The sequence below is a fragment of the Drosophila elegans genome, unplaced genomic scaffold (assembly GCF_018152505.1).
Source record: "Drosophila elegans isolate 14027-0461.03 unplaced genomic scaffold, ASM1815250v1 contig_208, whole genome shotgun sequence".
Classification (NCBI taxonomy): Eukaryota; Metazoa; Arthropoda; class Insecta; order Diptera; family Drosophilidae; genus Drosophila; species Drosophila elegans.
Window position 1 is genome coordinate 8,105,403 of NW_024545578.1, and position 27,482 is coordinate 8,132,884.

The following is a 27,482-nucleotide window of genomic DNA, read 5'->3' on the forward strand; positions in this document are numbered from 1 at the left end:
ACTACATAAATAATAAAAATGATAATAATAAGTCTGTACTACCTAAATAAATATCTTAACTATTAGATAAAAATATAAATTTTAGATATGGCTTAGAAATACGTTTATACGTTACGTTATTTTATTTCCCATAAAGGTGTTAAGTTTTAATGTGATTCATAAAATTAATCTAGCAGTTTCAACTGTTAGCTTTTTACAATTAAAAATGTGTTTTTTTAAATATTAAAATTTTCGAGAAAAATGTTTTTAAAAAGGCCACATAAGTAAGCCTTTAAGTGAAAAATATATTGGTTTCAAAAGAAATAATTGGTCAAAAGAAATACTTAATAAATAATACCACATAAGCACAAAAGATGAAAGTTCAATGCTGTTTTGCATTAACTAATTATAGACTCTATAGAGTCTTTAATCTTTAAATCTTTAAATGTACCATATTCAATTACTTGAGCAGGTTTTCTTTTTTGGAGCACCCTCTTGCCAAGCTTGTTTATCGCCAACTTTTTGCACCCACAAAAAGTAAAATGTAATTGCAAAAAAGCGCAAAAGAAGACAAGGCCATTGTTTTTTTCTGCCTCTGCTGATGCTGCTGGAGCTGTTGTTTGTGTTGGTGTTGTTGCGGGTGTTGTTGTTGGCATTCTGGTCCAGTCGTGCCACTCAAAGAGCCAACAGCAGCAGCAACAACTCGAGGAAATTGTCGCCGTCGAGCGGCGAACACGCCAAAGTTGCCGCGAGTGCAAGTGCAAGTATGTCTTTGTGCCCCAGCAGCAGCAGCAACACCAGCGGCAACAGCAGCAACAACCAGCAGCAGCACGCCCCCTTATGGCCGCCCAAAAGTCAACTTGGTGTAGAATTAAAGCCAAGACATCAGGCATGAATATAAGATGAACAAAAAAAGAACCCACTTCCCCTGCGCACATGCGCAATGCCGCAAAATGGACGCCGGGGAAATCGCCGGCCAATCGGAACGCAGCTGAGGTGTGGCCTGCGATTTCCGAGGGACTTGCTCTCCGGCAGAATTTCCCTCGCTGCTAATAATCACTTGAGACATGCGCAGTGCGAGCGGAGAGGGGGTTGCTGCAACCCTTGCACCGGGGCAACCCCCGGCGTCACGTGCAACAACGGCAATTGCTGTTGCCGCGGGGACATCGGCAGTTGTTGCTCCGTTGCTTTTGTAAACAGGCGCAGGCGCATTGCGCGGGGGTACATTTCAGCTGGGATTTTTCGGAAGGGCAAAGTGAAATGCTTTGATTTCGCTGATTGTTCGATCACACGCCAACTGACAGCGAACGCGGCTGGTTGTCCTCGCTCCCGAAACGGAAAAATACGACCGAAAGACGACCGTTGGAACGTAAACCAAACAGTATATAAGGCGAAGTAAAAATAATCAAAGACCCGATTTCGTGGGTGTGTTTCGCGTGTTTTTAAGTGGTGTTGCATGTGACATTTGGCTTTGCAGACCTAAAACCGGAAAAAAAACTGATTAGAGAGAGTGTGTGTAGTGGGAACTTGTATAAGATGCTGGAGTTTTACCCAATGCCCACGAATCTGAATCCAGTCGGTGGCAGCTTGTACTCGCTGCAGCAGAACCATGGCGGGGCACGCTTCCTGGACAATCCCAATCCCGGCAGCATGACGGCCAACGGCGGCAACAGCAACACTTCCCTGCACCTCAGCAACAACAATCTGCCAACGAGTATTTCCGGCAACAATAGTCCCACAGGAACGGCTTCATTAACGGGACAGCAGCAGCAGCAGCAACACCAGCAACAGCAACACCCCCACCAGCAACATCAGCAGCAGCAACACGCAGCCTCGACCACGCCAGTGCCAATTAACAGCTGCCCCACGCCCACAGGACACAGCCCCCTCAGCAGCAGCAGCAGCAGCAACAACAACAACAACAACAATAGTAACAGCAACAGCAACCTCAACTCCGCCTGCAACACATTAACAGCTGCTGCTGTTGCTGCTGCTGCTGCTCCATCGGCAATAGCCAACTCAGTAGCCACCTCGCAATTAGGCGGAGCAGTTGCTGCTGCGATTGCTGCTGCTGCTGCTGCCGCTGCGACGACAGCAACATCGTCCCCCGCGGCAACAGGAAACGGAAATGGAAATGGAAACGGAGGAGCTGCTGCAACGGCCTCGGCAGCAGCGGCTTCCAAATTGTCTGCCGATTGTAGTGGACGCACAGGTATGTTCCAAAAGTATTTTTCACCGGCAGTCGAGGCATTTACCGGCTCGTTCCGTTTCTGGGGTTTTCACGCTTTTCGTTTTTGGCATACTTGGGTGTGCCCGGCCTGCTGGTCGGAGCTCCGTGAGTCCAAGTCGGCCGGATCGGACGGATTGGCCGGATTGGACGGACGGGGCTCCAGATTGTGTACGACCGCCCACACCTGACTATGCCGGCAGTTTGCGTGCGATTTTCTTGGCTTTTTGGGCCGGGTCGGAGAAATTCGCCTTCAGGTGGAAATACATATATTTTCTTGATTTTTGTTTGGTAATCAACTTTAACGTTGCGGGTATTTATTTCAAAGTTGTTTGCTTGAATATTTTATTGCTTATTTCATATTTCTTTATTGAGCTTTGAAATTTTTTAGAACCTAAATTTGTATTCATTTTGCATTGAAAATGGTCTCATTTTCTTGCAACTAAATTTTAACATTTTAAAAGGACTTTAAAATTTTATTATGATTTTGTTTTCCGTTTTTAATTGGAGTTAATTTACTACAACCAATGCATGTAAAAAATAAAAACAAATCAACTGAAGGTCTCTCAGATTTATTCTCTTAAATTATTTAAATTACCGATGAATTTACTTGTATGTATGTTTATATTTCAATTATCAATATTTACATTCAGCTTTGTTTAATTGAGGACTTAATTAAAACTCATGTTTATGCGCGCTCAAAGAGTCAGAGTCAATTTTTTGCCTAATAAATTGCCAGAGGTAGATTTTCAATTTAATCTGGCGTTGGTTTCCATTTGTATCGGGCTTTTAGAAGTCAGGCAAATAGAAACAGGTAATTATTTTATTCAGACTTAAAAGTGATTTGACAGAGGCGGATAATGAATTATGAATTTGTGGTGTCGCACACACATGTTGGGGATAGTTTGGTGGTTCAAAATGTGCGGGACGTGGGGCGAAAGTATTTCCAGAAGTATGAACGCAAGTTGACCACAAAATAATTTTGACAATGAACCTGCCAGAGGGCGTGGCTCGACCAATAAAAGGCTATTAAGGCATGCCACATCCACATCCTCCCACTTCCACTCCCACACACACACTTGTGCATTGGCATGCAGACACACACACACATATCAGCTCGTACGACAGCCTCAAAATAGGCAACACTTTTCAGCCGAGCTGCAACGAAAGTGTTGCTGGGAAAACTTTTGCGAATTTCCCTCCGAAATGCAAAGTGTGCGAACAATGTGTGTGATGCATATGCAGACCAGACCTCGTCCGAGGCTAAGTGGATTGTGTTTTTGGTTTTTTAGGGGCTCTCATCAGCCACTACTCACTACTCAGTCCACAACTGCTCCTTTTCCGGTAAACTTTAGATTTGCCTATGAAATTTCTATTAACGCTTGCATTCTGCCATTTGCCATTGCCAAAATGGCAGCAAATAGTTTCCGTTTCCGACCGCATCCCACACCAAACTCCACTATCCTGCGCAAACACTTGCGTGTAGACTGCTAAACTACTATCAATGCCCCACACTTTGGCGAGGTCGAGGAATTCCGAATGGGCGAGGTTTATAGGGGCGGGGATCGGAGGGCAGACCACGGAAATGAGCACACTCAGTGTCAGGTATTCCACCGAGCGTATCAGCATACATATCTGGCTTCTGCGGTGGCTCCAACTTCTCCCATCTGCACGGATATTCTCCAGTAGAATAGGTGTGCATTTGTGTGGCGGAAGTATGCCATACGCATAGCTCTATGTCACTTTCACGTTGAGATCCAGATGCACTGGGCTAAAAACTTTTTCTTAAATCAAGAAAAAAAATGTAAAAAATCGATTGGTTTTGCAACTTTAAGTGCACAAGACATATTTGGTTTAAAGAAAATTCGCCCTTCGAATAAGATATTTTATTCCAAGGTGCTACTGTTCTTAGACCATAGCATTTAATATTTTGTAAAGCCAAATGTGTAATACAATTAATTAACTATTTTGAAAAATATCATGATTATGTTTATTTTGTTACACTCTGAAAAATGAACTTTGAATTATTAGAATCTTAATAAACAAAAATTGCTTAAACATACAAGTTTTTGAGTCGTGTCACATAACTCTTCTACCCTTTTCGAAAACAATTTAAGCTTTTCGAAACCCCAAACATTTTTAAGCCAACTTTTCCATGCTTTCCCAAATCATATTATGCTTTTTAAAACCCCTTTAACTTAAAATTCAAGCCTTAATGGTCTAAATGCATTGTTCAATAAGTAAACCAATTTAGCTAAGATGTTGTATTTAACATTTTTGGTTGCGTGTAGATAGAAGCAATGAGTTTAAAAGAGTCAGTCGTCAGCCGTAATTAAAGCCGTCCCATTATGAGCTGTCTGTCAATGGGGAACTGCTGCCAAAATCTGCGTGGCACGTGGACTGGACTCCAGTTAGCGCCCGAATTAGTGCCAGAAGTTCGGAGCTGTCGCCCAATTTATCTCCATACACCTCCGCCTGCCTGTCAATGTGTCAATAAATGCACCATATAGTGCGACAATCGAGGGGCGGTCGGCAGATAAGCCCCATTTTATCGCCGATAACGACGAGGACACTTTCGACGCTGTCGTCTATTAGCTGGTTATATTTTTTTGTCTGTTTATCGTCGAGTTGATTTTGGATTTATCTGCTGTTTAATCTATGTATTCGACATGAGTGTGCCGCACTTGTTTCAACTGTTTGCGCTTGTTGTTTGTTGATTTTTGGACAACTTTCGCCAAGGCTTGAATGGAAAGCCAACCCAGCCTAGAAAAGCCCAAAAGCACACATACACACTCAATGAAGCGTCCTTTGATAACTGAAACAAAACAAAAAAATAAAAAAAAAAAAATAGTAGGAATAAAAGCATTCATAAAACTGCAGCGAAATGCCATAAATTTCGATTAGATTACACAAACGAAATCCAGTCACGATATCGATGCTCAAAGCTCTGGAAAAAAATTCAAAACGCTGGCCCCTCTGGGCTTTATCAAATGAATCATTGTCGATTTTTTGTTTTGAGCTTGAAAACCTTTGTCGGCGATGCGATTGGATACTGCACAATGGGATAGGACTGAAAAAAAAAATAGAACCCCCGAGGACATTGTCAACTTGCCGCTGCACTGGCTTAGCGGATAAAGCGCTGTAGAGCGATTTTCGTCCCTATTCCGTCGACTACACTATATATAACCCACACACGCACATCTGCATAGATATGGCGACTGTGTGTGGGGACGCCATTGTGCCAACCATAAATCATGCACATTTTTCTGCCACTGAGCCACAGCCATATAATATAACACTCCCAGTCCTCGGCTTTCCTCCCTTTTCCTCGCTTTTCCCCCAGCTTTCCACTTTTTCCCCAACTCGCTGCTCATTTTTCAAATGCTTCCATACATTTTTCGTGGCGGTCGTCATATATTTTTTATGATTACTGCAGGCAGCTTTTGTTGTGTTTTCGGGTACTACTTTTTATGACTGGTTTACAGTTTCAAGAGCGCGTCTACGGATGGAGGATTAGGGGCGTTTTACTTGCCGGAATGGGGAGCTAAAATACAGAGCCTTTTTAATAGAAGAGTACCAGTTTTTAAGGGAGTTAAATATCGGATTAAATTTGGTAGGGTGTGCCCAATCAATTGAGCCATTGTCAGTGGAATACACATACAGATAATCGAGGCGATGCTGCTCGATGATAGCAAACAAATAAAGAAAACTTTACGTTTCAATTACGCATCAACAAGCTTTCAATACAAGCTGTCGCAGCACGGCGACAGATAATTTTTTTCCTTCAAGAGTTTCTTTCTTTCACTTTTTCCCCGTGAAGTGCGAAACAGCGAACGGAAAAACAAGAGAGACGTCGAAGCGTTTTCACACGATTCGATTGTCAGCGCGGTCCTTGCGCCATTGGCAGCACATGTCATGATAATTTCGCAGCGACGTGTGCTGCCAACACGTATACGCCACGTCCGCCCATCAATGAAGGATAGGGGAATAACGAATAGCGAACGCTGCACTTGGAAAAACAAATTATTTATTCGGAGCGTGTCTCCAAAAATGTAGAGCTAATATTTTTACAGTGCTTTTTTTTTTGTTAAAATCAGAGGTTATTGAATGAAGACTAAAAGAACTACATTTTCTTAAATATTTTTTACTACCGATGGTTGACGTTGTTTTTAGGTATATTTTGAATTTTAAAGAGTTTTTTATTATTGCTTATATTATTGTGTATTAAAATTTAGTTTCCTTCTCAGACTCGACTTCATTTAAAGTTCAAAGCTGTTTATAAATTTTCATATTTACATATAATATGGTTTTACACTTTTTGAACTAGTTTTATCTTAACACAACAAATAAATAGTTATAGAATTGTATTCGTCCTTGTTTTCATTATATTCTGTTATCGGAAATCATGTGGCAATAATTTTTTTTTTATAATTTATTATGTTTTGTCTGTGACAAGGTTGAAGACTGTCAACATTGTTTATGTTTATTTTAGGGCTAAGAGGCAGATCATTATTTTTCCTCAGTGAGCGAGCTTCCCAAATTTGATTCTGTGACTTACTAACGCCACTTTTTCCCCTTTCCTTCTTTGCTCCCCAGAAGTGGGCCACATCAAGTGTGAGAAGAACTTTGAGCTGTGCGAGGGCTGCGGCCAGAAGATCCACGACCGCTTCCTGATGAACGTGGGCGAGGCCAACTGGCACGAGCAATGCCTGGCCTGCTGCTACTGCGGCATGCAGCTCCACCACACCTGCTACGTGCGCAACTCGAAGCTCTACTGCAAGATGGACTACGACCGACTGTTCGGGGTCAAGTGCGCCTCCTGCTGCCACGCGATCCTGCCGCAGGAGCTGGTGATGCGACCGATCCCGAACTTCGTCTTTCACCTGCCCTGTTTCGTGTGCTACGCCTGCCGTCTACCGCTGCAAAAGGGCGAGCAGTTCCTTCTAAGGGACGGCCAGCTCTTCTGCTATCGCCACGATCTGGAGAAGGAGATGTTCCTGGCCGCCGCCGCTGCCCAGCATTGTGGATTTGTGGGCCTGGACGAGGAGGATCTACTGAGGCCGCGGGACGGAAGGAGGGGTCCGAAGCGTCCCCGCACCATCCTCACCTCGCAGCAGCGCAAACAGTTCAAGGCCTCCTTTGACCAGTCGCCCAAGCCCTGTCGCAAGGTGCGCGAAGCCCTGGCCAAGGACACCGGGCTTTCGGTGCGCGTTGTGCAGGTGTGGTTCCAGAATCAGCGCGCCAAGATGAAGAAGATCCAGCGCAAGGCCAAGCAGAACGGCGGCTCCGGCGGAGGCTCGGGCAGTGGGCGCGGCACGGGCAACTCGAGTGCCACCGATGAGAAGGACACCAACGAGAAGGACGAGAAGTGCGTCAAGCAGGAACTGGGAGGAGACAGCTCGGGCTATCTGGGCGGATTGGACAACACTTTCGCCAGCCAGCCACTGAATCCCAATTTGCCCTTCTCACCGGATGGTAAGCAAAAGCTGTTTTTTAACTTTTCTATGTTGAACTTGACCACTTTAAATGGAGCTAGTTAATTGTTGAAAATTAGATTCCTCTTAATTTAATATTTTAATATTTTTTTATATTTTCTCATTTCGAAAATTAATAAGTTTATAAAAAGCAAATGAAAGAATTCGAAAAAAGCCACCAAATTAATGTTAGTATTAAAGAACACTCAAATTAAAATAAACTAGAAAAACCAATAATAGTTCAAGAAGAACAAGATTTGGAAACATTTATCAAGCAGAAATAAATCGAAAAAAAAACAAACCAAGCAAAAACCAAAAAAAAAATTCAACGAAATATTAAATTGGACAAAATTAAAACAAAATATTTATAAACTTTAGAAGAATAAAATTAGGAGATAATAATCACACATAGCTCAGAGTTTTTTTTTAATTGTATAAAACAACTCTGTAAATTCCATTAAATATTTAAAACAAAAATAAAACATTTTCTAAAAAATAAAGGAAAAAGTGGTAAATTGAGGTTCGAATAAGACAAGTTTTTATGTAATTCCAAGGTACATAATTACTAATTAATTATGATTTTACAGACTATCCGGCCAACTCAAACGACAGCTTCTGCAGCTCGGATCTCTCGCTGGACGGGAGCAACTTCGACCAATTGGACGACGACGCGGACTCGCTGTCGCTGAACAACCTGGAGCTGCAGTCGACCAGCTCCTCGGGCAACCAGCACTCCCACTCGCACACCCACTCGAATCCTCACGACATGCTGGCCAACCTGAACAACAGCCTGATAAACCCCATCGACAAGCTGTATCTCATGCAGAACTCGTATTTCAGCTCCGAACATTAGGCGAGCAATGCGGCGATCGACGGGATAGTGACGAATTTATTAGCGTTAGAGTGGCAGGCACCGATCGCAAGAGGACACCGCGTCCTTGCTGTTACTTTACACGTAGCGCGTAGTTGGCAAACCCACTCGAGACGGCGGCATTAAGTTGGAGTTGTAGAACCAGATACAAGATACATGAAATGTGATTTTTTTAAGCTAATTGAAATTTTAAGATTCTTGGCGATTTGAACGCGGCGAAACAGGGCGGGCAGCATATTTTGTTGTTAGTCTAAGCACTAGAGGCAAAAAATGTGAAACACCCGCAATGCTAAAACGGTCAATGTGCCCCCTATGTTTGTAAATAGTTTTAAACCCCCCGAAAAATTGTTATTAAATGTAATTTAAAAGTCAATAATTGTATTAGCAAGTGCAATTTAATCTGTTCCCCTAAAATAAACATCTTAACCGAATTCTTGCAAATGTCTTTGGCTCGCTTACTTAAAAACTAATTTAGAAATCGTCAACCTTATAAAAATTACAAAAAATGGACCTGAAATAACTATCCAAAATTTAAACGCAGCTTTTGAGAGACTTAAGCCGCAAGACTAAAGAGTTACACTTAAGAATATGATGTCTGTAAGAAAAGTTATAAAATTATAACTGCAGCTTTATGGCCACTTTTCGGCAAAGTCATTTTTCAGAAATACCACTGCAGTTTTATGGCCACTTTTCGGAAATATAATTTTTCAGAAATTTAGAAAGGGGTTATATCATATGAAAATGACAAAAAATCGACCCGATTTTACAAACCAATTTTTAAACGCAGATTTTTAGAGAATAAAGCTACATGACTTGAAAGATATACCACTTCAGAATGGAATGTCTGTGAGAAAAGTTTTAGAATTAAAACTGCAGCTTTTTTGCCATTTTACTGCAAAGTAATTTTTCAGAAATTTAGAAAGGGGTTAAATCATAAAAATTACAAAAAATATCGTCCCTGCTTTATAAACTTATTTTTAAATGCAGATTTTTAGAGAATAAAGCCACAAGCCTTAAAAGATATACCATATACTATATACCATATACTTTAGCATGGGATGTCTGTAAGAAAAGTTACAGAATTAAAACTGCAGCATTTTGGCCACTTTTCGGAAATGTAATTTTTCAGAAATTTAGTAAGGGGTTACATCATTAATATTACAAAAAAATCGACCCGGTTTTACAAACCAATTTTTTATGCAGATTTTTAGAGAGTAAAGCTACAAGACTTTAACGATATACCACTTCAGAAAGGAATGTCTGTGAGAAAAGTTATAGAATTATAACTGCAGCTTTTTTGTCACTTTTCTGACAAGTCATTTTTCAGAAATTTAGAAAGGTGTTACATCATTAAAATTACAAAAAAATCGATCCGATTTTAGAAACCAATTTTTAAATGCAGATTTTTAGAAAATAAAGCTACAAGACTTCAAAGATATACCCCTTCAGAATGGAATGTCTGTGAGAAAAGTTATAGAATTAAAACTAAAAAGGGATTACATCATTAAAATTAAAAATCGTCATAGTTTCACAGTTTTTAAACAAATTTGCATACAAATCGAATAAAAGCTGTTTTAGAAAATATTCAATTATTGCATAAGCTGCAAGGGTATGAAACTTCGGTTGTCAAGGTTTGCCCCCATTCTTGTTCTTATTAAAAAGGCGTTGCTTTTATTTTTAATTTAGTTTTATTAACGCAAAAGTAAGTTTAGCACAGTTTAAATTGCATCTAAATTTAAATTTTATAAACGAATATTTCAAGCGCCCATTTGCAGGCAGTCAAAAGCTTACTGCTGTGAAACTTCCCAAATGGCATCGCAGCGTTGCCGTACGTAAGGAAATTTATTGAGCGTGGCAAGACTTCCTTTGCCGATACTTATATTATCGATATTTATTGACTCACTCACGTAACGTTGCCAGACGTTAAAAAGAACACCAAAAACAACGCGTTCTGCAAAAATTGCAATAAACAATAACAATGGTAAGAAATGTCAGTTTCTAAGAGATTTAACTATTATACTAGATGTTTTGTGAAATCCCCAGCTCTTCTACTCGTTTTTCAAGTCGCTGGTGGGCAAAGAAGTTGTCGTGGAACTGAAGAACGACCTCAGGTGAGCTCGGATTGTTTACCACATTGCCGGTAAAATGGAAAACTAAAGTCATACTTTTATTTGTTAAACAAAGCATATGTGGCACTCTGCATTCCGTGGACCAGTATCTGAACATCAAGCTGACGGACATCAGTGTTACGGATCCAGATAAATACCCCCATATGCTGAGCGTCAAGAACTGTTTTATCCGGGGCTCCGTGGTGCGCTACGTGCAACTTCCTGGCGACGAGGTGGACACCCAGCTACTCCAGGATGCGGCACGAAAAGAGGCTGTTGTGAGCACGAGATAGGATGCCCGGGATCTGCATGACCTGCCCAGGATAGTTCCCTAATATCTGCCCTACAACTAAGTGAAATTATGTTAAAGCAAAACCAATAAGAGGAATCCCCGTAAGAATCCCCTCTACTTTATTTACGGTCCATCAGTTCCCGATGATGAGTCAGTCTGTATTTGTACTGGGCTTTCCGGGGGGTGAGCCTCCTGCTTTATGTCTCTGTTTTTATCGCTCTACGCTTGAATGGAGCATGTGTAGTGCGGATATGTAGGCCAAGTTTCTTGTCATGTTGATAATGGTCCATAAATTTATATAATTGCTGTAACGACGATGTCTTCTGATGTCTTGTCTACACATCACTAGATATATATATATATATATACTAGTGTACTCCATTCGGACTTCAGAATGGTATATACTTGTAGCCCGTTTTACGATTGCTCTTATTGCCCGGCCCTCGAATTCAAACTTTTATCCCCAATAAAACGGAGGAGTCGCCCGGCGGAATGCTTTTAATTTGTGGACCTCGACCCGCTCGTTAAGTGCCTCTCCGTCCGCCATTGAGTCGCTTTGTTGGATGGAATGCGTACTTAAAATAAAATACGCATTCGTGGCACACTTTGGCCCGGCATTTACATTTCGGAATGGTCAGGACTCGCGCTCTAAACTTTGCCAGTTGGGCAGCGGAACCGTACGGAAAATCAAGCAATCAAAAGTTCAAGGGGTACAGGCAGAAAAAATATTTATAGCTCACAACTTCAAGGTTTTAAATATCAAAATACTTACCTCTTTCAAATAATTTCTCATCATAAAATCTTATGTTCTGGTGTACTCTCGTTAGTTGGTTTTGTTTCTTAATTTAATGGTTATAAAAAAACATGAGCTTTTATTATTTTTTATATTATTCAGTTTTACTGCATCATTTATAAAAATAACTGGGAATCGGAAAAGTCTTACAAAAATGTTTGCATTTATCTACATTAAAAATTAGTTTTTTTTAAGTACATCAATTATATTTAAAGCATCTTTTAAATGTATATCAACTTGAACTCTAGCCTTCTATTTAGAAAAGTTTGACTTAAACTTATTCCTTTTAAGCATCAAAATATGAAAGCAAAAACTGTTTAAAATAATACCCTTGCACAATAGGTCGCAAAAAATTAAATCAAACTTTCTAGTCTTTATTAAAAAGTTTTCAATCAAAACAGCACTGAACAAAAGAAAATGCAAGAAAATACAACAACCTTGAAAAACCTTACTAATTGCAATTTTGTTTGAAATTCTCAGAAAATCTTTGTAACCAGACTTGGTTACGACTTGGTCTATTTTTCGCTCAGTGTGGCAACTCGGAGCCCGTCTGCCTGTGCATAATTAAAGGGGGGGTCCATCCAGACTCCCCAGCAGAGTCCATCTTTCATTATTTGTGGTAATTGGGTTCCTGTTTCCGGCGCAGCTTCTAAGTTCAGCGTTCAGCCTTCCCGGCGCATTTTCGGGCGCATTGTTTGCCGGCTCGCAAAAATTGTTTTGCATTTGGGCCTAAAACTTTTTCTTGGAGGGGCGGGTGATTTTTATTTTTATTTTTGGGGGTCTCAACCACCCCCCACCCCACCCGTAAGGCAAGTGTCCCCGGGTATGACCTATCGCGATGGGCGACCTCCGCCTGCGCCGCCCATAAAATTTTGTAATATACCCCGAGCTCCGGATGGACGTGAGCCCCGCTGGATGTGGATTTATGGGACCAGGCCCAAGCCAAGCCAAGCCCAGCTAGTTCATCAACGTGTTGGCCTGTGTGCGCGTGGTGCGTAAAAGTTTGCTCGTAAAGTTTCGCAAGGATCATTCGGGTTTTATTAAAAAATAAACTATACAAATTTGACACAGATTATTTATACATAAGTACGCACCAAAATTGCGGAGTACGAGCACATGAATATGCAAACGGGATGATGGGATAGATGATGGGCGTTAGCATGCGGAATTGTGGAAATTTAACCGTTCCCATAATGCAGTGGATCCTTCAATGACACATGCATGTGTGCACCTGTATATCCTCCTCCGGACTCGTCAGAAGCATATCATATCCGTTTGTCTCGGGGGACTTCTTGGCCAAATTGATTTGCGGTGTTTGGTGTAATACGTTTAAAGGAACTCCGGCTTAAGTTGATATTTCCAGTTGGTCGTAAGCTGCGGATTCCTTTGGGGAGAGTGCCATTTACAATGGAAAAATACGATTCTAAGTGAAGCGACCTTGGGGCTTTGAAACGAAAATAAACCAAAACTAATTGAAAATTATAAAGTATGAGCATGACTTTGGATTTTAGACAATATAATGATAGGTTTCTTAAATTAAATCAAAGAATAGGTCATCTTAAAATTACAGGTCTTACTGTTACATTTTTGAACAAGAACTCATTTTTATTCCAATCTTTTTTTACATCAGTTATAACATTATTCCAAATATAATTTTAAAAATGTGGTAGCCACAATTTGTTTGAAAAATATTTCAGTATATTTACAATGTTTATTTTTACCCTGTTTTTGGCTTTTAATTTTTTTACACAATTTGACAATTGCTTTTTGAAAAACGTAAAAGGGAAAACAAAAGGAAAAACGGACATCCGTGTTTTTAATTAACGTTACAATGTTGCCCTGCTAATGGGAGAAACACATTTGAAGTCATATATTTTAATTAACCAATTAAATTATCATTGCAGATTGATTGCACATAGATTAAGTAATTGTAATTATTGTACTTTATTAGCTTTCACTGAAACAAACTAGCTGCGAAATGCGAACCATTTTTTTTAGATTTTAAACCTATTTTCACAACCTGATTTGTGGGCTCAATAGTGATTTGGTTAATTATTAGATAAATTAGCAAACAAACAAGATAGTTTTTTATAGACTTATGAATAGGTACATTTTCATATTATATAATTCGGATTTTGCTTCAAATATTTCATAGTTATGATATATAAAAAATGCAAAATATTTGGAGTTATTACTTTTAATAAAAAAACCTTTTGGAGCATTTGCTTGAGAACTGAGAAATTTAACTGAAAATTCGGCAGAGGTTTTGTAACCTGAGTTTCTCCCATTGTTGGGCAACCTTTCCATACGGACAAGCTTTAATCCTACGCTACTCCTAAGCACACCCATTGTGTTTAAAGACTTAACTCTCGATTAGCATTTACTAAGCACAAGTTGCGCGCCCCGGTGATCTGATCATCGAAGCCTTCACACTCTCCTTCCTCGATTCTCACCCGGAATCCACTCCCCACTGGGAGGCCACTGGGGATCAAATCCTCTGGCGGTCGCCTCACTGCACTGGAAGCTCTTGGAGTTCTAGCTGCCGTCGCACCAGCTCCCTGCTCAGGCAATGGCAGCAGGAACAGGCGTCCTCCGTCCTTAAATCTGCATTTGCATTCGCATCCGCTGCATCCGCTGCATCCGCCGCCATCGCCAGCTGCTCTCACACGCTCGACACCCGCTCGTTGTTGTCCAACAGCCCACTGGCCACGCCCACTCCCACGCCTCCGCGCTGGCTATCGTAGTTGAGGATCAGAGTGGAGGGCTTGTCCTGCAGCAGGAGTCGTTGCTGGTGCTCCTGCTCCCGCACGCAACTGGGATGTCGGGCCAGGAGTGCCGAGCCCTTCCTCAGCAGCTGCGGCGTGGCATTGCTGGACACGGAGCCCACATTGCCAGAAGTACCCGTGCCAGAACCCACATGCAGCAGACCCACTTGCTCCTTGAACGGAGCACCGCCGCCGGATCCAGCAGTGCCGTTGCTCGAACTGCGGTAGTAGCTCTGCTGGCGGAAGGCCCTCATCTGGCGGGAACTACCACCTGTGCCATCCACCTGCGTCACCGCCGTTAGCATGGATGGAGTGCGCTGCGAGTCGCCCCTAAGGATGCGGATTGGGTGGGGGAATGGACGATGAGGTACGGTGATGAAAGCCAGACGGAAAGAATTTATCAGTTTATTGCCAATCTTTTTTATGTACTTTTTGCGGTATCAAAATAATCATGGTAGTGTGGAAAAAATCATATAAGTCAGAGTATATTGCGTGTAAACTCATAGTGGAGTGGAAAAATAACATAAGTCAGAAATCTCTGGTGATGCATGAAATCATAAATCATTAGACCGTGAACTTATGAAGAAAATATATAATTTGAATAAAAACAATCATATTTTTTATCCTTAGAAAAATTATTGAGTCGATTTGAGATTTGCAATAATTAGAATTGTAAAATTGCACAATGAGCTGAAAATAAGTTGTCCCTTCTGTGATAGTAACAGCTCTTAAAAATACATCTAATCCTCTTATATAGTTATTATACATACTCAATGAATACAATTTTTAAAAATATACCGTTCAATAAAAGTACAAAAAAGTTATTACTTATTTTAGATACCCAATGAATATATTATTAAAAACATTTATCACAGCTTGCACTGCCCGTGAAAAAGTTAAATTATTCATTTTTACCCCACAAAAAACAGCCCATTTAAGCATGCGAATCTTGTTTGACTATCATGAAAATAAACACTTTTTGTGAAATGTAACTATTTTGATACGAAAAAGTTTCAAATTGCAGGAGTAATTTTGTTGCTCATGTTCTTTTTCATTTTGACAAGCTTGTCCACTCACCTGTTCAGGCTGTAGGCGTTGTTGTTGCCGCCGCCGCCACTCGACTTGCCTCCTTTGCCGGGACACAAGTGGAAGGCTCCGTAGATGAGCGGATTTACCAGGCTGTTGGACATGCCGAAGAAGAAGATGGCATCCTGCAGATCGTCGCCCAGCTGCAAGCATTGCGTAAAATTGAAATTAATTCTTTCATTCAGACCATTTTTATGTTTGAGTGGGCAGATTGTGGGCGTTTTGCGGTCGGACTGGGTCCTTTTTGCCCCTGCGTACCCTGTGCTCAAAGGTGCTTCAATGTAGTTTTAACCACTCTTCCAAAATGGACTGTGTAAGCGCGACTAATTGAGAGACCATTTCTGTGAAAAATTCATTTCAAAAAGTTTTTCTTGGATTTGCACTCATTTCTGTTTAAATTGGGCAGAATGGACTATAAACTTTTATCAACTGTAGAATTTTAACAATGACTCCTAGATACAAAAAATTTTAAAAATGTAACCTTAGATAAACAACATTATTGCCTTTGATTTGCATTTTTGAATTTGTTTTTAAAATCTAAATAAATTACTCATAAATATTTTTAATAGGCAACACTTTCACTTGTCATTTGCATTTTTGAATTCGTTTCTAAGATCTAAATAAAATCCTTAAAAGATTTTGCATTTAACATTTTTTTTCTAAACAAATTACTTATAAATATTTTCACTAATTTACTAATTTTAAATGCTAATATAAGTAAAATATTAATAGAAATTATAGTTTTCTTATAAAAATAAGCTGTCCTCATAAATATTAAAGCAAAATGTTTTAATATTTTTTAAACACAATAAAAATTAAATGTTAATTAATCATGAAATAAATTAATGATTCAATCAATACGATTGGAACATTTACTCATCTATTTGATAAATTCGATACTCTTGCCCAATACATTTTTTCCTGCCCAATCATTTCCCGTAACTTTACAGGATGCTTAGATTGCGGCCAGCCGAGCTTGTGTTTTTCTTTTGCCATTCCAGCCTTAATCTCCTACCTCGGCCAGCTTTTACGGGCAATCTCGGGCAAGTCATCAAAGTTGGGACGCCGTGTCCGGTGGCGCCGTTAAGGAAAAATTGCGACCGACCGGTCGGGTGCCGTTACGATTAATTAAAAATTGAGCATAAGAAATCATTTTTATGTGCGTCGGGCCGTTTGAAAAGCGTGGAAAAGATTGTGGCCCTGAACGGATTTGCCATCTGCGACTGGGTTCTCGTGTTTTACAGCCCCAGGCCCGAGCTGAAAATATTGGGCAGAACAACAAAGGATTCCCCGCCCACAGCCTATCGCAATAAACTGACAAATCGACTGCTGATTGATGTGCCCTCGCATTTGGGCGATACCAGGAATCCTATCTGCTTGTCATTCAGCCCACCGGAAATTTCGTTGGTAATAGGAATCTACTTTAAAACTCACCCTTTTGTCTGGATTGAGAAACATGAACATAATCATCATGACGTAGTAGGGTGTCCAGCAGATGAGGAAGGCTATGATGATCACCACTGAAATCCGGAGCGACTTCATTTTGGCCTTGTGTATCAGCCGCTGGCGATTCGTTTGTGTGGGCAGCTTTGCCGTCGAATAGTTGGCCAGCTTCGATCCCTGGAACATTTTTTCACTGCCTATGGATGGCAGAAAAAGTGTTTTCTGTGTTTCTAAAAACAAAAAAAATGAACTAACTTGAAATGGTGCGGAAGGTTGACATGTAGGTGCCGAACAGGATGCACAGCGGCAGCAGGAAGGTAAAAACAAGCGTGAAAGTGGCGTACATCTGCTCCTGCCAGTCGGCTGTGTAGAATCCGTGGGTGACGCACTGGTAGAACTCCTCCACAAAAGGACCCCGAGCCACGTGGAAAATGAAGAACTTCAGCCACAACCGTCGACATTAAAAGGAAACGCGAAAAAAGGATGAAGGAATTAAAGGTCACTTGATTAATGTAAATTCGTTTGTACATTTAAATGGATTTATTCAATGGTGCCACTAAGAAATATATATATATTTAAGACAATTTATTTGTACAAAAAGTATTTTTTTTTTAAATATTAAGAGCAACACTTTCCACGAGTAAGACGTTCAAATTATAAAACAAAATAAATGCACGCAGATACCAATTTGATAGGTTCTAAAAATTAGATGAATAGTCGTAAGCGTATAGGTATCCTACATAGTATTAAATATTTTTGAATGATTTTGAAGTAAATTTTATATAATGACATGAATTTATGAAAAAAACATTAAAAGTAGTAGCAAATTGCTGACGCAAATAGAACATTTGATCCGCTTCCCATTTTGCGGGAAAAGAACCTCGGTTATGAGTAAAAGCCCTTTTGGTTAAATTCCGCGCAGTCTGAATATGGCCGTAATTGAGGGAACATTTTTGGGAACTCCATTCAGTTTGCAGTTAAATACTCCATTGTTAGAGCTTCCTGTGCAATCAATTCGCCTGAAGTACATTAGTTTCAACATTTCTAGGAAGACTATGTTCGAGGAAAAGCTTCTCGGAAAATTTCAGGTCTGGCTGGCGCTGATAAAGCGAATATAGCGAATTTGTGACCTGTTTTTAGCTACCATTGGATGTGGCGGCGCATAACTAATGCGCTAAAAGTATTTTTATTTGCACTTTTTATGGGTTTCTTGTCAGCCGCTGTGTCAACAGCTGACCCGAATGGAGGAACTTGCCACGCACAACTAAGCAGCGCAGTGAAACTACATAAAACCCCGGGGACTAGCGACAAGCGGATGATCGTATAATGGTTGATTTTTATTAATTTTTCACATTTATAACTTCCAAGCCGTTTCCTTTTGCCGAAACGGCCAGGGGATATAGATTGATTTAGGTCAGGGCCGCCCAGAAAAAACCAGCTGTAAGAACCGATAATTGTGGCTCCCTATTCGCTCCCTTTAAACAATGTTTTTTTTTAAACTGAATGCGGTATTACTAACTTACTTTTACAACAAACTTTTTATTCATGTATTTACATAGTTGGTATTTCTATATTTGATTTTCATTAAAAAGTCCTAGGAAGTTTAAAGAGCGTTCAAGAGAAAAACCATTTCACACAAAAATTGGTTCAAAAGTTGCAAGTTGCACCAAAAAACTTTATAAAAGCGCCTCCTGGAAGTGAAATGTAAGTGGTAGCAAAACAAAAGAACTTAAGTATTTCAGACCAAATTACATTACTTGATTTTCTTTTATTCAGAAGATTGTGTGAGTGGCTTAGGTTCATTAAATTTTCAGTTGCAGAAATCCACAGTGTTACACGGAAAATGTGTCCGCAATTTTGAAAGCAGTTAAAACCATTTTGGTTTCTTTGGTTAAGCTAACCTTGAGGACTCCTTTTAAATAAACACAGCCCTTAGATAATCTTTAAGTTTAATTTAAATGCAAAATTAACAAAGGTTTTTGGACTGTTGGGATAATTCCACATCAAATTGTAATTGATTCTAGGAAATTGAAAATTGTTCCCTTGAAGGGATGTTAATGTTGGGCGTTGTTATTGCAATTAAATTCACAATAATACTGTCCTGGAGCCCTGTAAATAACTTTTAGTCTGACTCTAGTATGTCGCCATGTTTTCTTTGTGCTGACTTGACTTCACATTGAGTATTATTGTTCGGCAATTTTGGGGTGTGTATGCGTGTGTGTTGCCTTATTCTGCTGCGAAGTGGAAAAAGGAGCCAAATAAATGCCGCTGTTGAAAACATTTGTTGTTTATTGGCAGTCGAAGTGAAATTTCATTTCGGTTTTTTTATTTGAAACCAAAGAGCTCAGCGGTGCGTCTCATATTCGATTCGATGTGGCTCATGGCTGCTTACAAACATGTGCTGGTTGGTGCATGGACGTGTGACATCGGAAAAGTTGTCCGGAAAATTGTTTGAGATGATTCCCTTATTTTTGGCCAGAATGTTTTGGCCACTGCGCTTGGGCTGTCACGTCTGTGAGCCGCATAAATTTTATGTCGCATGTTCAATAAAACGAAATGAAGAAAGTTTTCGAGCCACGGTCATCTTAAGGGCGAAAAGTGGTCTATAAAAATGGCATAATGATTGCCAAGTTTCGGTTAATTGTGTGTCAGTGGCTTTTTAATTATGTAACAATATGGGCGACTGCCTAAAAATGGATTCTGCAATATCATAATAGCTTTTTATGCTCGTAACAACGAGCCGAATAAAATATTTACGACTAAACTGACGGCTAAACAAAGTTAGACCCTTTTTTAAAATGCAAGCCAATACATTATATCCTTTTTATTATTGTTTGACAGAGCGCCAACCCGCTTCAAAAACTGCCAAATATTTCGGTTGACGGCAGGAGGGAGAGAAAACATCTAAATGTAATTAGTCTCGACATTTTTTGTGGCATTTAAACAAGTCAGACACTTTGACATGCAGGCACGCACACGCTTTTCACACCCTCCAGCCCAAAAACACATATTGCGAAAAGCGTGGCAATATAATCTCGCCTCGAATTTGGCAGTACGCTGGCAATTATTGCTTCACGCAATACATTATTCGTATAAAAGAAAACATGGCTCGCGCAGAATCGCGTCAGTGTGGTTAATTCCCTTAATTAAAAGCGTTAAAATATAGCATACATTTGAGCGCAAGGCCGGGGGCGAATAAGAGAAAATGTGTGAATAGCATAATTCGCGTCGGGAATATAGGGAGAACTTTCCCTCGCTCTAATTATAAGCCTAAGCACTCTTCTATTTTGGGATCTCTAAGGTGAATAAGTTGGTGACCCAAAGGTCCACTCGAATTTATGGCCAGTCAACACTTGATATTCAAGAACCGGGTCACAAAGGAGCAGAGGAAAGTTTTCAGCAGCCACTTTTCAATCAAACTAAATTAGTTCCTGCCCCGTCCTTGGAAACTTTGAAGTGGCTTTCTGTCTAATTACCTGCCTTGGCAACACCTCCTGAGCTTAAATGCCCTGGAAGTTGCTCCTCGAGGAGCAACAGTCAGAAACACGGCACTTCGGCTAATCTGATAAACGAGCTGGCTACGCAGCACTTCACCCGGGGCCATAAATCCCGGACAAGTATTCAATCGCATATATTATACAATCAATGTGCCGGAAAGCTGGAGCCGAATCGTAGAACAAAGCAAGAGATTCCCATTTATGCAGTCCCATTCTGGCTTATCCGCCAGCTAGCAGGGAAAAGGAATATATCAGAGCCGGCCTATCTGCACACAATGAATCGGGAATATGAATAATGTTTGTCGTCAGGCAGACACTTGCCGCCAGTACGGAAACCGGATTCAAGGTTCCGGACCTTTTCTTGTAGGTTCCCAAAAAAAAACCTTTTGTAAGTCGGGCGGCCGGAATTCGATTGGCTGTCCCATCCGACCGACCGGCCGCCTGCCCACGGCTCGTGTGTGTGCGTATGTGGGCGTGGCAGCGGCCTAAAGCCACATTTAGTGCACACTTGTTATGCGAAGGGCAATCATTTTTAATGTCTGCACACATTCTGGCGCCTACTCAAGACTATTTGCGCCCTGCCACGGGGCGTATGCGTATTGTAAAGTAAACATATTACTTCAACTTCATCAGCGCGCGGGCAAACTGGAGTGGCTTTTAGGGGTGATGAGCCGCAGCTTTACCCTCGGGTTAATGGAACACCCTCCGAAGGCGACTGCAAGTGGGCCAGATTATTTTCATAAGCGTGCCATAGCCGCACTTATCTTAAAAGTCTTTCGACGCGAATAAGCCTTCTTATAACTGCTTTTTCTTGAAAGGGAATAACCTGCACGCGCTTTAATCTTTTTTTTTTAATAATGAATTTCCATAAATCAAACATATTAAAATTCCAAAGGTTGAGCCCTTCATTGTCTAGAATAAATTGTCTTGTTTTAAGTTCCACAATGCTGAGGGCGTGCATTTTCAATTATATTAAGTCATTTTATCATTTTATTTAAAGATTTTAATTATTTGCATACTTTTTATGGGCTTAAGGAATTAAACAATTTACATTTCTTAAACAAGGTGCAAAGATTATTAAAATGCATTTGTTTATAAAATATAAAAAGTTTTATAAGACTGGCAAATAATGGTTTTAAAGTATGAATTTATAATATGGTCTTATTTAAGAACATTTAAATATTAGGACTTACCTGTGGAAGGCTGAGCACCAGTGACAGAATGTAAGTTCCGCCGAGCAGTCGATAACACCTTTTGGCCATGTTGAGCGACTTCATGGGATACTTGACCGCTATCCACCTATCCACGCCGATCAGCACCAGGACATAGGTGCTCAGATAAAGGCTGAACATCTGGAAGAGCTTGACCAGCTTGCAGGTAAGCTCGTTGGCCAGCCACTGCACCGTGTAGCACCAGGCTGCCTCCCCGATGATGCAGAACCAGGTGACCAGGACGTCGGCAATCGAGAGATGGAACATCAGCGAGTAGATGGCGCTCCACGTGTGCCTGGAGTTGCGCCTCGAAATGCGGGTCTTGTAGATGTTCCAGATGGTCAGCAGGTTGCCCAGCAGGGAGAACAGTGCCATCACCGCCAGGACATACACCTTGAGCAGTCCGGAACGGGACAACTGGGGGGCGTGGTCCATCACGTGCTCGGGCACCTGTTCCGCCATTGGAGGCGATTCGTGCAGGCTGTTCGTGTGCGCCAGTGAGGAGCTATTGGCGATCGCGTAGGCGGGCAGGGGCGTGGTGCTGGCACTCAAATTGGACGCATCCGTTCCCACGCCCACACCCACGCCCACACTCAAGTCCAGCATTTTGAGTGTAAAGTTGGCGATGTCCGGAGCGGAGGCAGCCACGAGTCGAGTAAAGTTGGCCAATGTGGACCAGTTGCTGGCCACCTCGTTATCCGCCTCCAAGTCCATCGGAGCACTGGGAACGGAGGGCAGGCGACCGAAGGAGGCGGACGGGTCATCCAAGCTCCACTCGGCCTCCATTTTGGCTACTATTTCTCCCTAATTGGTTGATTCACTGAGTTTGGGCGGTGGTTTAGGGTTGGGTGATTCCATGTATGTGTGTTGCATTCTCTTACATTTTGGTTTGGTTATTTATCTTTACTTTTACCATTAATATACTACCGACATGATATCTTAAGTTAGTTCCAACTGCAAGTAGAGTAATATTAAGAGACATTAGATGGCTTTTTAATTATAAATCTTCAACAATTTCACGAGAAAAACATAATTGAAATCATAGAGGCAGGCAATCATTGATTTCAGGAAATTCTACGAAATGTAATACTTAAAGCTGCCTGCGTTGATAAGCTTCTGGTTTCCATGGACTCGAAAAAATTCTGGCAGCAGGGCTTTAAATCAAATTTAATATGCATTATATCCAATATGATTTTCCAGGCACGGTATTTTATTCGTGTTTAAACAGCAAAATAATCTTCACAGCCTGGTTGAATTTTATTTTAAATAAGATTAAAACTTACTTCCCAACATAGATTTATTATTCGATAAAAAAAATTTACACCATGTGATCTCAAAATTTTTTATTCAGCTGTCTGGTTGACTTAATGGTTTTCATTGAAAATAATATATGAAGAGTCTCGACCAAAGTCGAATATTGATTGGCTAGGTACAATTCAGCAAACAATTTAGCAAGGCAGAATGAAAGCAGAGCGGTTACAAATAAATAAGCTTAAAATCTTTTTAAAAATCCATTACTAATGCAAATGCAAAACCAGAGTTAAACTTCTCGGTAAGGATTTGCCATTTAAATTAAAATGCCGACAAAAGCATTAACCACATTAATTTCTCATTACCATTCAAATGTTACCTCTGCAATGTACAATTATACGAGTTTAAATTGCTATAAAAAAATGCAAAATCTTGAAAAAATAAATCTGTGTAATTTAATAACGAAGGGAGGCTAATACTTGTTTCCAGATAAGATACGAACTAGATTGTTGGATGGCAAAAGTGGTCAATTCCAGCTGATTGAGTTTATATTGCAGCACCGTAATGACGCCACCCTGAGCGGTAACAAGCTCATAATCGGTGGCGTCGCTGACCTGTGCAGTTGCAATTACCTGGAAGCGTGTAATTGCCTTGAGTATTTGCGATTAGGTGCTGCAGCGAGCTCAATTTAAATTTAATAGATACTGTACAACGATGTTCCCAGTATCGCCTTCGCCTTAGAACTCGACTTTGACCATGCTGCTGGTTCTGCAGTGTAGGTTCAAAGTAAAATTCCATAAAATTTCATTTTCCAAATTAATTTATGTTCATAAATTAAATTGGTCGTTTGGTTTGCCGTTTGCTATTGGCGTTCCCTCGCCAATGGGGAAGCAATAAACCCAATTTACCGGAACGCGTGTGCAAAACACATACTCTCCAATCGAATACGCGAATAAAACAAAATATTTCTGCCCAATATAGGCAGTTCAATTGAAATAAATCGCTAAAAATTATACAATATTAATTGGGCCGACTCGTATGTGAATCGGGTTGTTGTCCAGCATTTTATCGCTAATTACCCATGTGCAATCTAGACACTCGATTAAACCAGATTAATAGCTCATGACCTGTGCGGCTCGGTGACACTAAAGCAATTTGTATTTGATTGCCCCGACCCGCATCTTAAAGTGAAATTTCCCATTCCATTTGGCTCGTCACCCTCGCAGGCCGTTTAATCAACGCGATTAATACACAAATGCGCATTTGATTGATCAGCAGCCGAGGCCAGCGTCTGGGGTCCCAAAAAAGTAGCGAAAAGCACATCTGTGCCATGTTCTTGGGATCCCGATTATAATCCCCATGGCGGCGACAGATGAGCAGCGCGAACTTAGGCGAAAAGTTTTAAGCCAATTGTTTGCAACGATTTTGATTGATTTGCATTCCAGCATTAAAAGCCTCAGCTCCAGAAAAAAATTGCTGTCCAAAAAGTCTAGACTATTGCTTCTTTTGATTCACAATCAGATCTTTTTTGAACAAGTGCAGAATATTTTGTCCACATACTTGCTTGAAATGCTTTAAAAAAAACCCAATTAAAGAAACATATTTTCTTATAGAATTATTTGCATCTTGTTTTTGCGTGCAAAAATCCGAAAATAAATAAAGTGATTGTGCATGTATGAAAGCCTTCAATTAAAACAGCATGGAAATGCAACTGAATATTTATATTTTCAACAACGTGTCGTATACGTAACAACTGTGCAACTTGATAAAATATTTTTGTTGCTTTTAAAACTTGCTGGCATTGAGCTTCTCTGTAGATCAAAATTAATGGTGATGCTAAAAGTAGTATCAGTTTCACATTTTTATTTTTGGTTGATTTTCCAAAGTTTAGTTTAAGAAAAAAAGTTTCTGTGAATGGAAAGCATTTTAGCTGAGCCGCTTTTACAGTTCATTTTTTTCGAGTTGTTTTTACGCAAACTTTGCCCATTCACTTCGATTGTTGTAATTCCTAAAGCAGTTTTCTGTTATACTTACGGCTCTACTTTCTAATTACTTGGCGAGTTCATAAACTGCCCAATAAACGGCAGGCAGACAAACCCCCACACCCGATCCGCAGTCGATTAAAAAGGAAAATTCCGAGAGCTATTAGCTTTAAGGGTACAGTGTCCCAAAAGTTTTCACGATAAGAAAACGCACACTACTTCGAATTGTCGGGATATTTGCATTCAACTTGGCTAATACTGGCATTCTGGAGTCGTCGTTCATGTTTGTATTCACATTTCACATTTATTTGGACACTTTGAGCTTTGTCTATGCCGAAGCTGCGGTGTTTACACAGTTGGGCCGCTTCACCAAATACACGGGAAGTACGGAATACACTTAACTGAACTCCGCGGGCTACTTGTCTTGGTCTTGCCAGCTTAAATATTAACATGCCATTAATGTTTTGGCAGCCCTGTCAGAACTCTGGAAGTTTAGCGGAGTATCCGAGTACTTTATTATACATATAATATATCTGTGTCTCCAATGTATGCACAATTTACTGCTTGCTTAACATCACATAGCTTTCATGAGCTCTTGAGCACTTGATGCCATTTTGATTATTGCCCTGGGTTAACCACATAGATAAGTCCGCAAACACACACGCATAAAAAAAGTAATTTCAACGTTTGATCAGATGCCAAATTTAATTGAAATTTATTTAACCAAGCTGATTGAAAAATTATGCACACTTCATTGAAACGTAATTTACTCTGTTCCATTACAACGTTAAACTTTTAAACAAAATGTAAATACTTTTTTTTATTTTAAAATAAATTATATATACCTGAAAAATAAAACTAACTTTTAAGCATGTTTCTTTATCAGGATAAATATTCAATTTTTAAAATATATATATATGTATATACAAAAAATGCATTTAATTTTTGAACATTTTATTAAGCTTAAGTTAGTTTAGTTATTAAATTATATTTTTATAAATGTTTACTTAAGTGAACTGTAAACTTGCCTTGTGAGTTTTAACTTATTTCATTAAAAGACTTATTTGTTGCTTATCAAGGACAAGTACAACGATTTAAAATGTTACACCAAATAAATGCACACGTAGATTTTTGGTTTTAAATAGCTGATTATAAATTGAGATTTCACAAAAAATTCCCTTAGATCGGGATTTACTTAAATGCTAAAATTTCACTTGGTACACTTTGGCCTTTATTTGCCCTTTTTGTTTGCTTGTTGTTTATCTTATCACTAAGTTGCTCTGAACTCTGGCAACGTCAATCTCTTTGGTTTCGGCTTTAATGTTTTCACCCAAGCAATTCTTGGCAATTGAATTTTTCCGCTTTTCAACCGATGCGGCACGTCGAGTTCTGGCAACTGATTTTGAAAAATCGAAGCGGTCAAAGTCAAATCGTCGCGCCATTCGTTCGAACCAGTTTGAGTCGCCTTCAAACATGTTGCGAGCAGCGGGTTCATTCATAAAACCAACGCCACCTGATAGAGCGACCCTCGCTCGTACGACGTGCAACTTGTTGGCGTCCCCGTCAAGGGCAATGCTCGGCAGACATTACTCATACGCGACGTTGGCTTATCCTGCCTGCACGACCATAAAGTTCACTCCCAAACCCTTCGGCCATTTCTCTGAGTGCTAACAAGCTGTTTTTGCTTCGGCGATAGTGGCGACTGGCGTGCCTAGATTTAGTAAGAAATGTTTATCTTTCTATAATGGAGCAGCAATGCTATTTGGCCAGCATATTTATTTTATTTACCACAATTAGTTAATTTACGCACATGCCCAGGCAGGCAATTCAAGTGCGTAAACCCTTTTTCGGTAAATAACAAGGCATTAAAGCACGCTCACGGCACATTCCATTTGGCCGCCCTAATTAAGCTTCCACAAAATAAACAAGTACATTTACCTGCCTTTAAATGGGGAAACCTAAGTGTGCCGAAAAGAAAAGCACGAGATGAATGCTTTCATCTGTGGTTTTCACACTGAGAGCTATACCCGTCATTAGGCCGAATGGAGTTCATTTTGCAGCCAGGGCATAGCAAAAAACTACAGAGTCGCTCGAGGAATCCATTTGGCAGGATGAGCAGATGCGAGTAAATACCGCTGGCAGGATACAAAGGAGTGCGACATGACAAATGACGCACTGAGTGGCAACCCAGTCACGTGTGATGAACCGACAACAATGTCAGCCAATCTACGGGATGCTATCTGCCATAACCCCCCCAAAAAAAACCCGCCTCCTGGGGTATTATTTTCCCGGCACTTATGTGAGCAGCGGATATCGATGCCAGGACGCTCTGTGGCAGCTGTCAGGAGTTGTGAGCCGCTCCTTCAGGTTCATTTCGTGATCTCATCAAACGAGCTGCGAAAACTGATGACTAAATAATTTCTTCTCCCGCCGATCTATTGTTTGCTTACCCTTAAACAAAAAAATTATCGTTCATATCATGAAAGATTTATGCAAATCAGAG

The 27,482-nt window shown here is 40.4% G+C and overlaps 3 protein-coding genes across 4 annotated transcripts; 2 read left to right on the top strand and 1 right to left on the bottom strand.

Moving 5' to 3' along the window:
• Positions 1 to 1,282: 1,282 nt before the first annotated feature.
• On the top strand, positions 1,283 to 8,967 carry LOC108147001 (LIM homeobox transcription factor 1-alpha). Of its 2 annotated transcripts, none has more exons than XM_017273264.2 (3): positions 1,283 to 2,191; positions 6,803 to 7,681; positions 8,268 to 8,967. In XM_017273264.2, the coding sequence occupies exons 1-3, from the start codon at positions 1,516 to 1,518 to the stop codon at positions 8,531 to 8,533; spliced, it is 1,821 nt and encodes a 606-aa protein (XP_017128753.1). In that variant the 5' UTR covers positions 1,283 to 1,515; the 3' UTR covers positions 8,534 to 8,967. The 2 variants fall into 2 exon arrangements, with proteins under 2 accessions (XP_017128753.1, XP_017128754.1); XM_017273265.2 differs by having other exon boundaries at positions 6,806 to 7,681.
• A 1,493-nt stretch (positions 8,968 to 10,460) lies between these two features.
• LOC108146638 (U6 snRNA-associated Sm-like protein LSm2) lies at positions 10,461 to 11,059 on the top strand. The gene is made up of 3 exons (XM_017272682.1): positions 10,461 to 10,532; positions 10,595 to 10,662; positions 10,736 to 11,059. The coding sequence occupies exons 1-3, from the start codon at positions 10,530 to 10,532 to the stop codon at positions 10,950 to 10,952; spliced, it is 288 nt and encodes a 95-aa protein (XP_017128171.1). The 5' UTR covers positions 10,461 to 10,529; the 3' UTR covers positions 10,953 to 11,059.
• Positions 11,060 to 12,754: 1,695 nt separating this feature from the next.
• LOC108146877 (gonadotropin-releasing hormone receptor) lies at positions 12,755 to 25,513 on the bottom strand. Its single transcript, XM_017273109.2, has 6 exons — positions 25,032 to 25,513; positions 21,729 to 22,700; positions 17,294 to 17,477; positions 17,030 to 17,235; positions 15,587 to 15,738; positions 12,755 to 14,839 (listed from the first exon to the last, which is right to left on the bottom strand). The coding sequence occupies exons 2-6, from the start codon at positions 22,530 to 22,532 to the stop codon at positions 14,407 to 14,409; spliced, it is 1,779 nt and encodes a 592-aa protein (XP_017128598.1). The 5' UTR covers positions 22,533 to 22,700; positions 25,032 to 25,513; the 3' UTR covers positions 12,755 to 14,406.
• Positions 25,514 to 27,482: the final 1,969 nt, after the last annotated feature.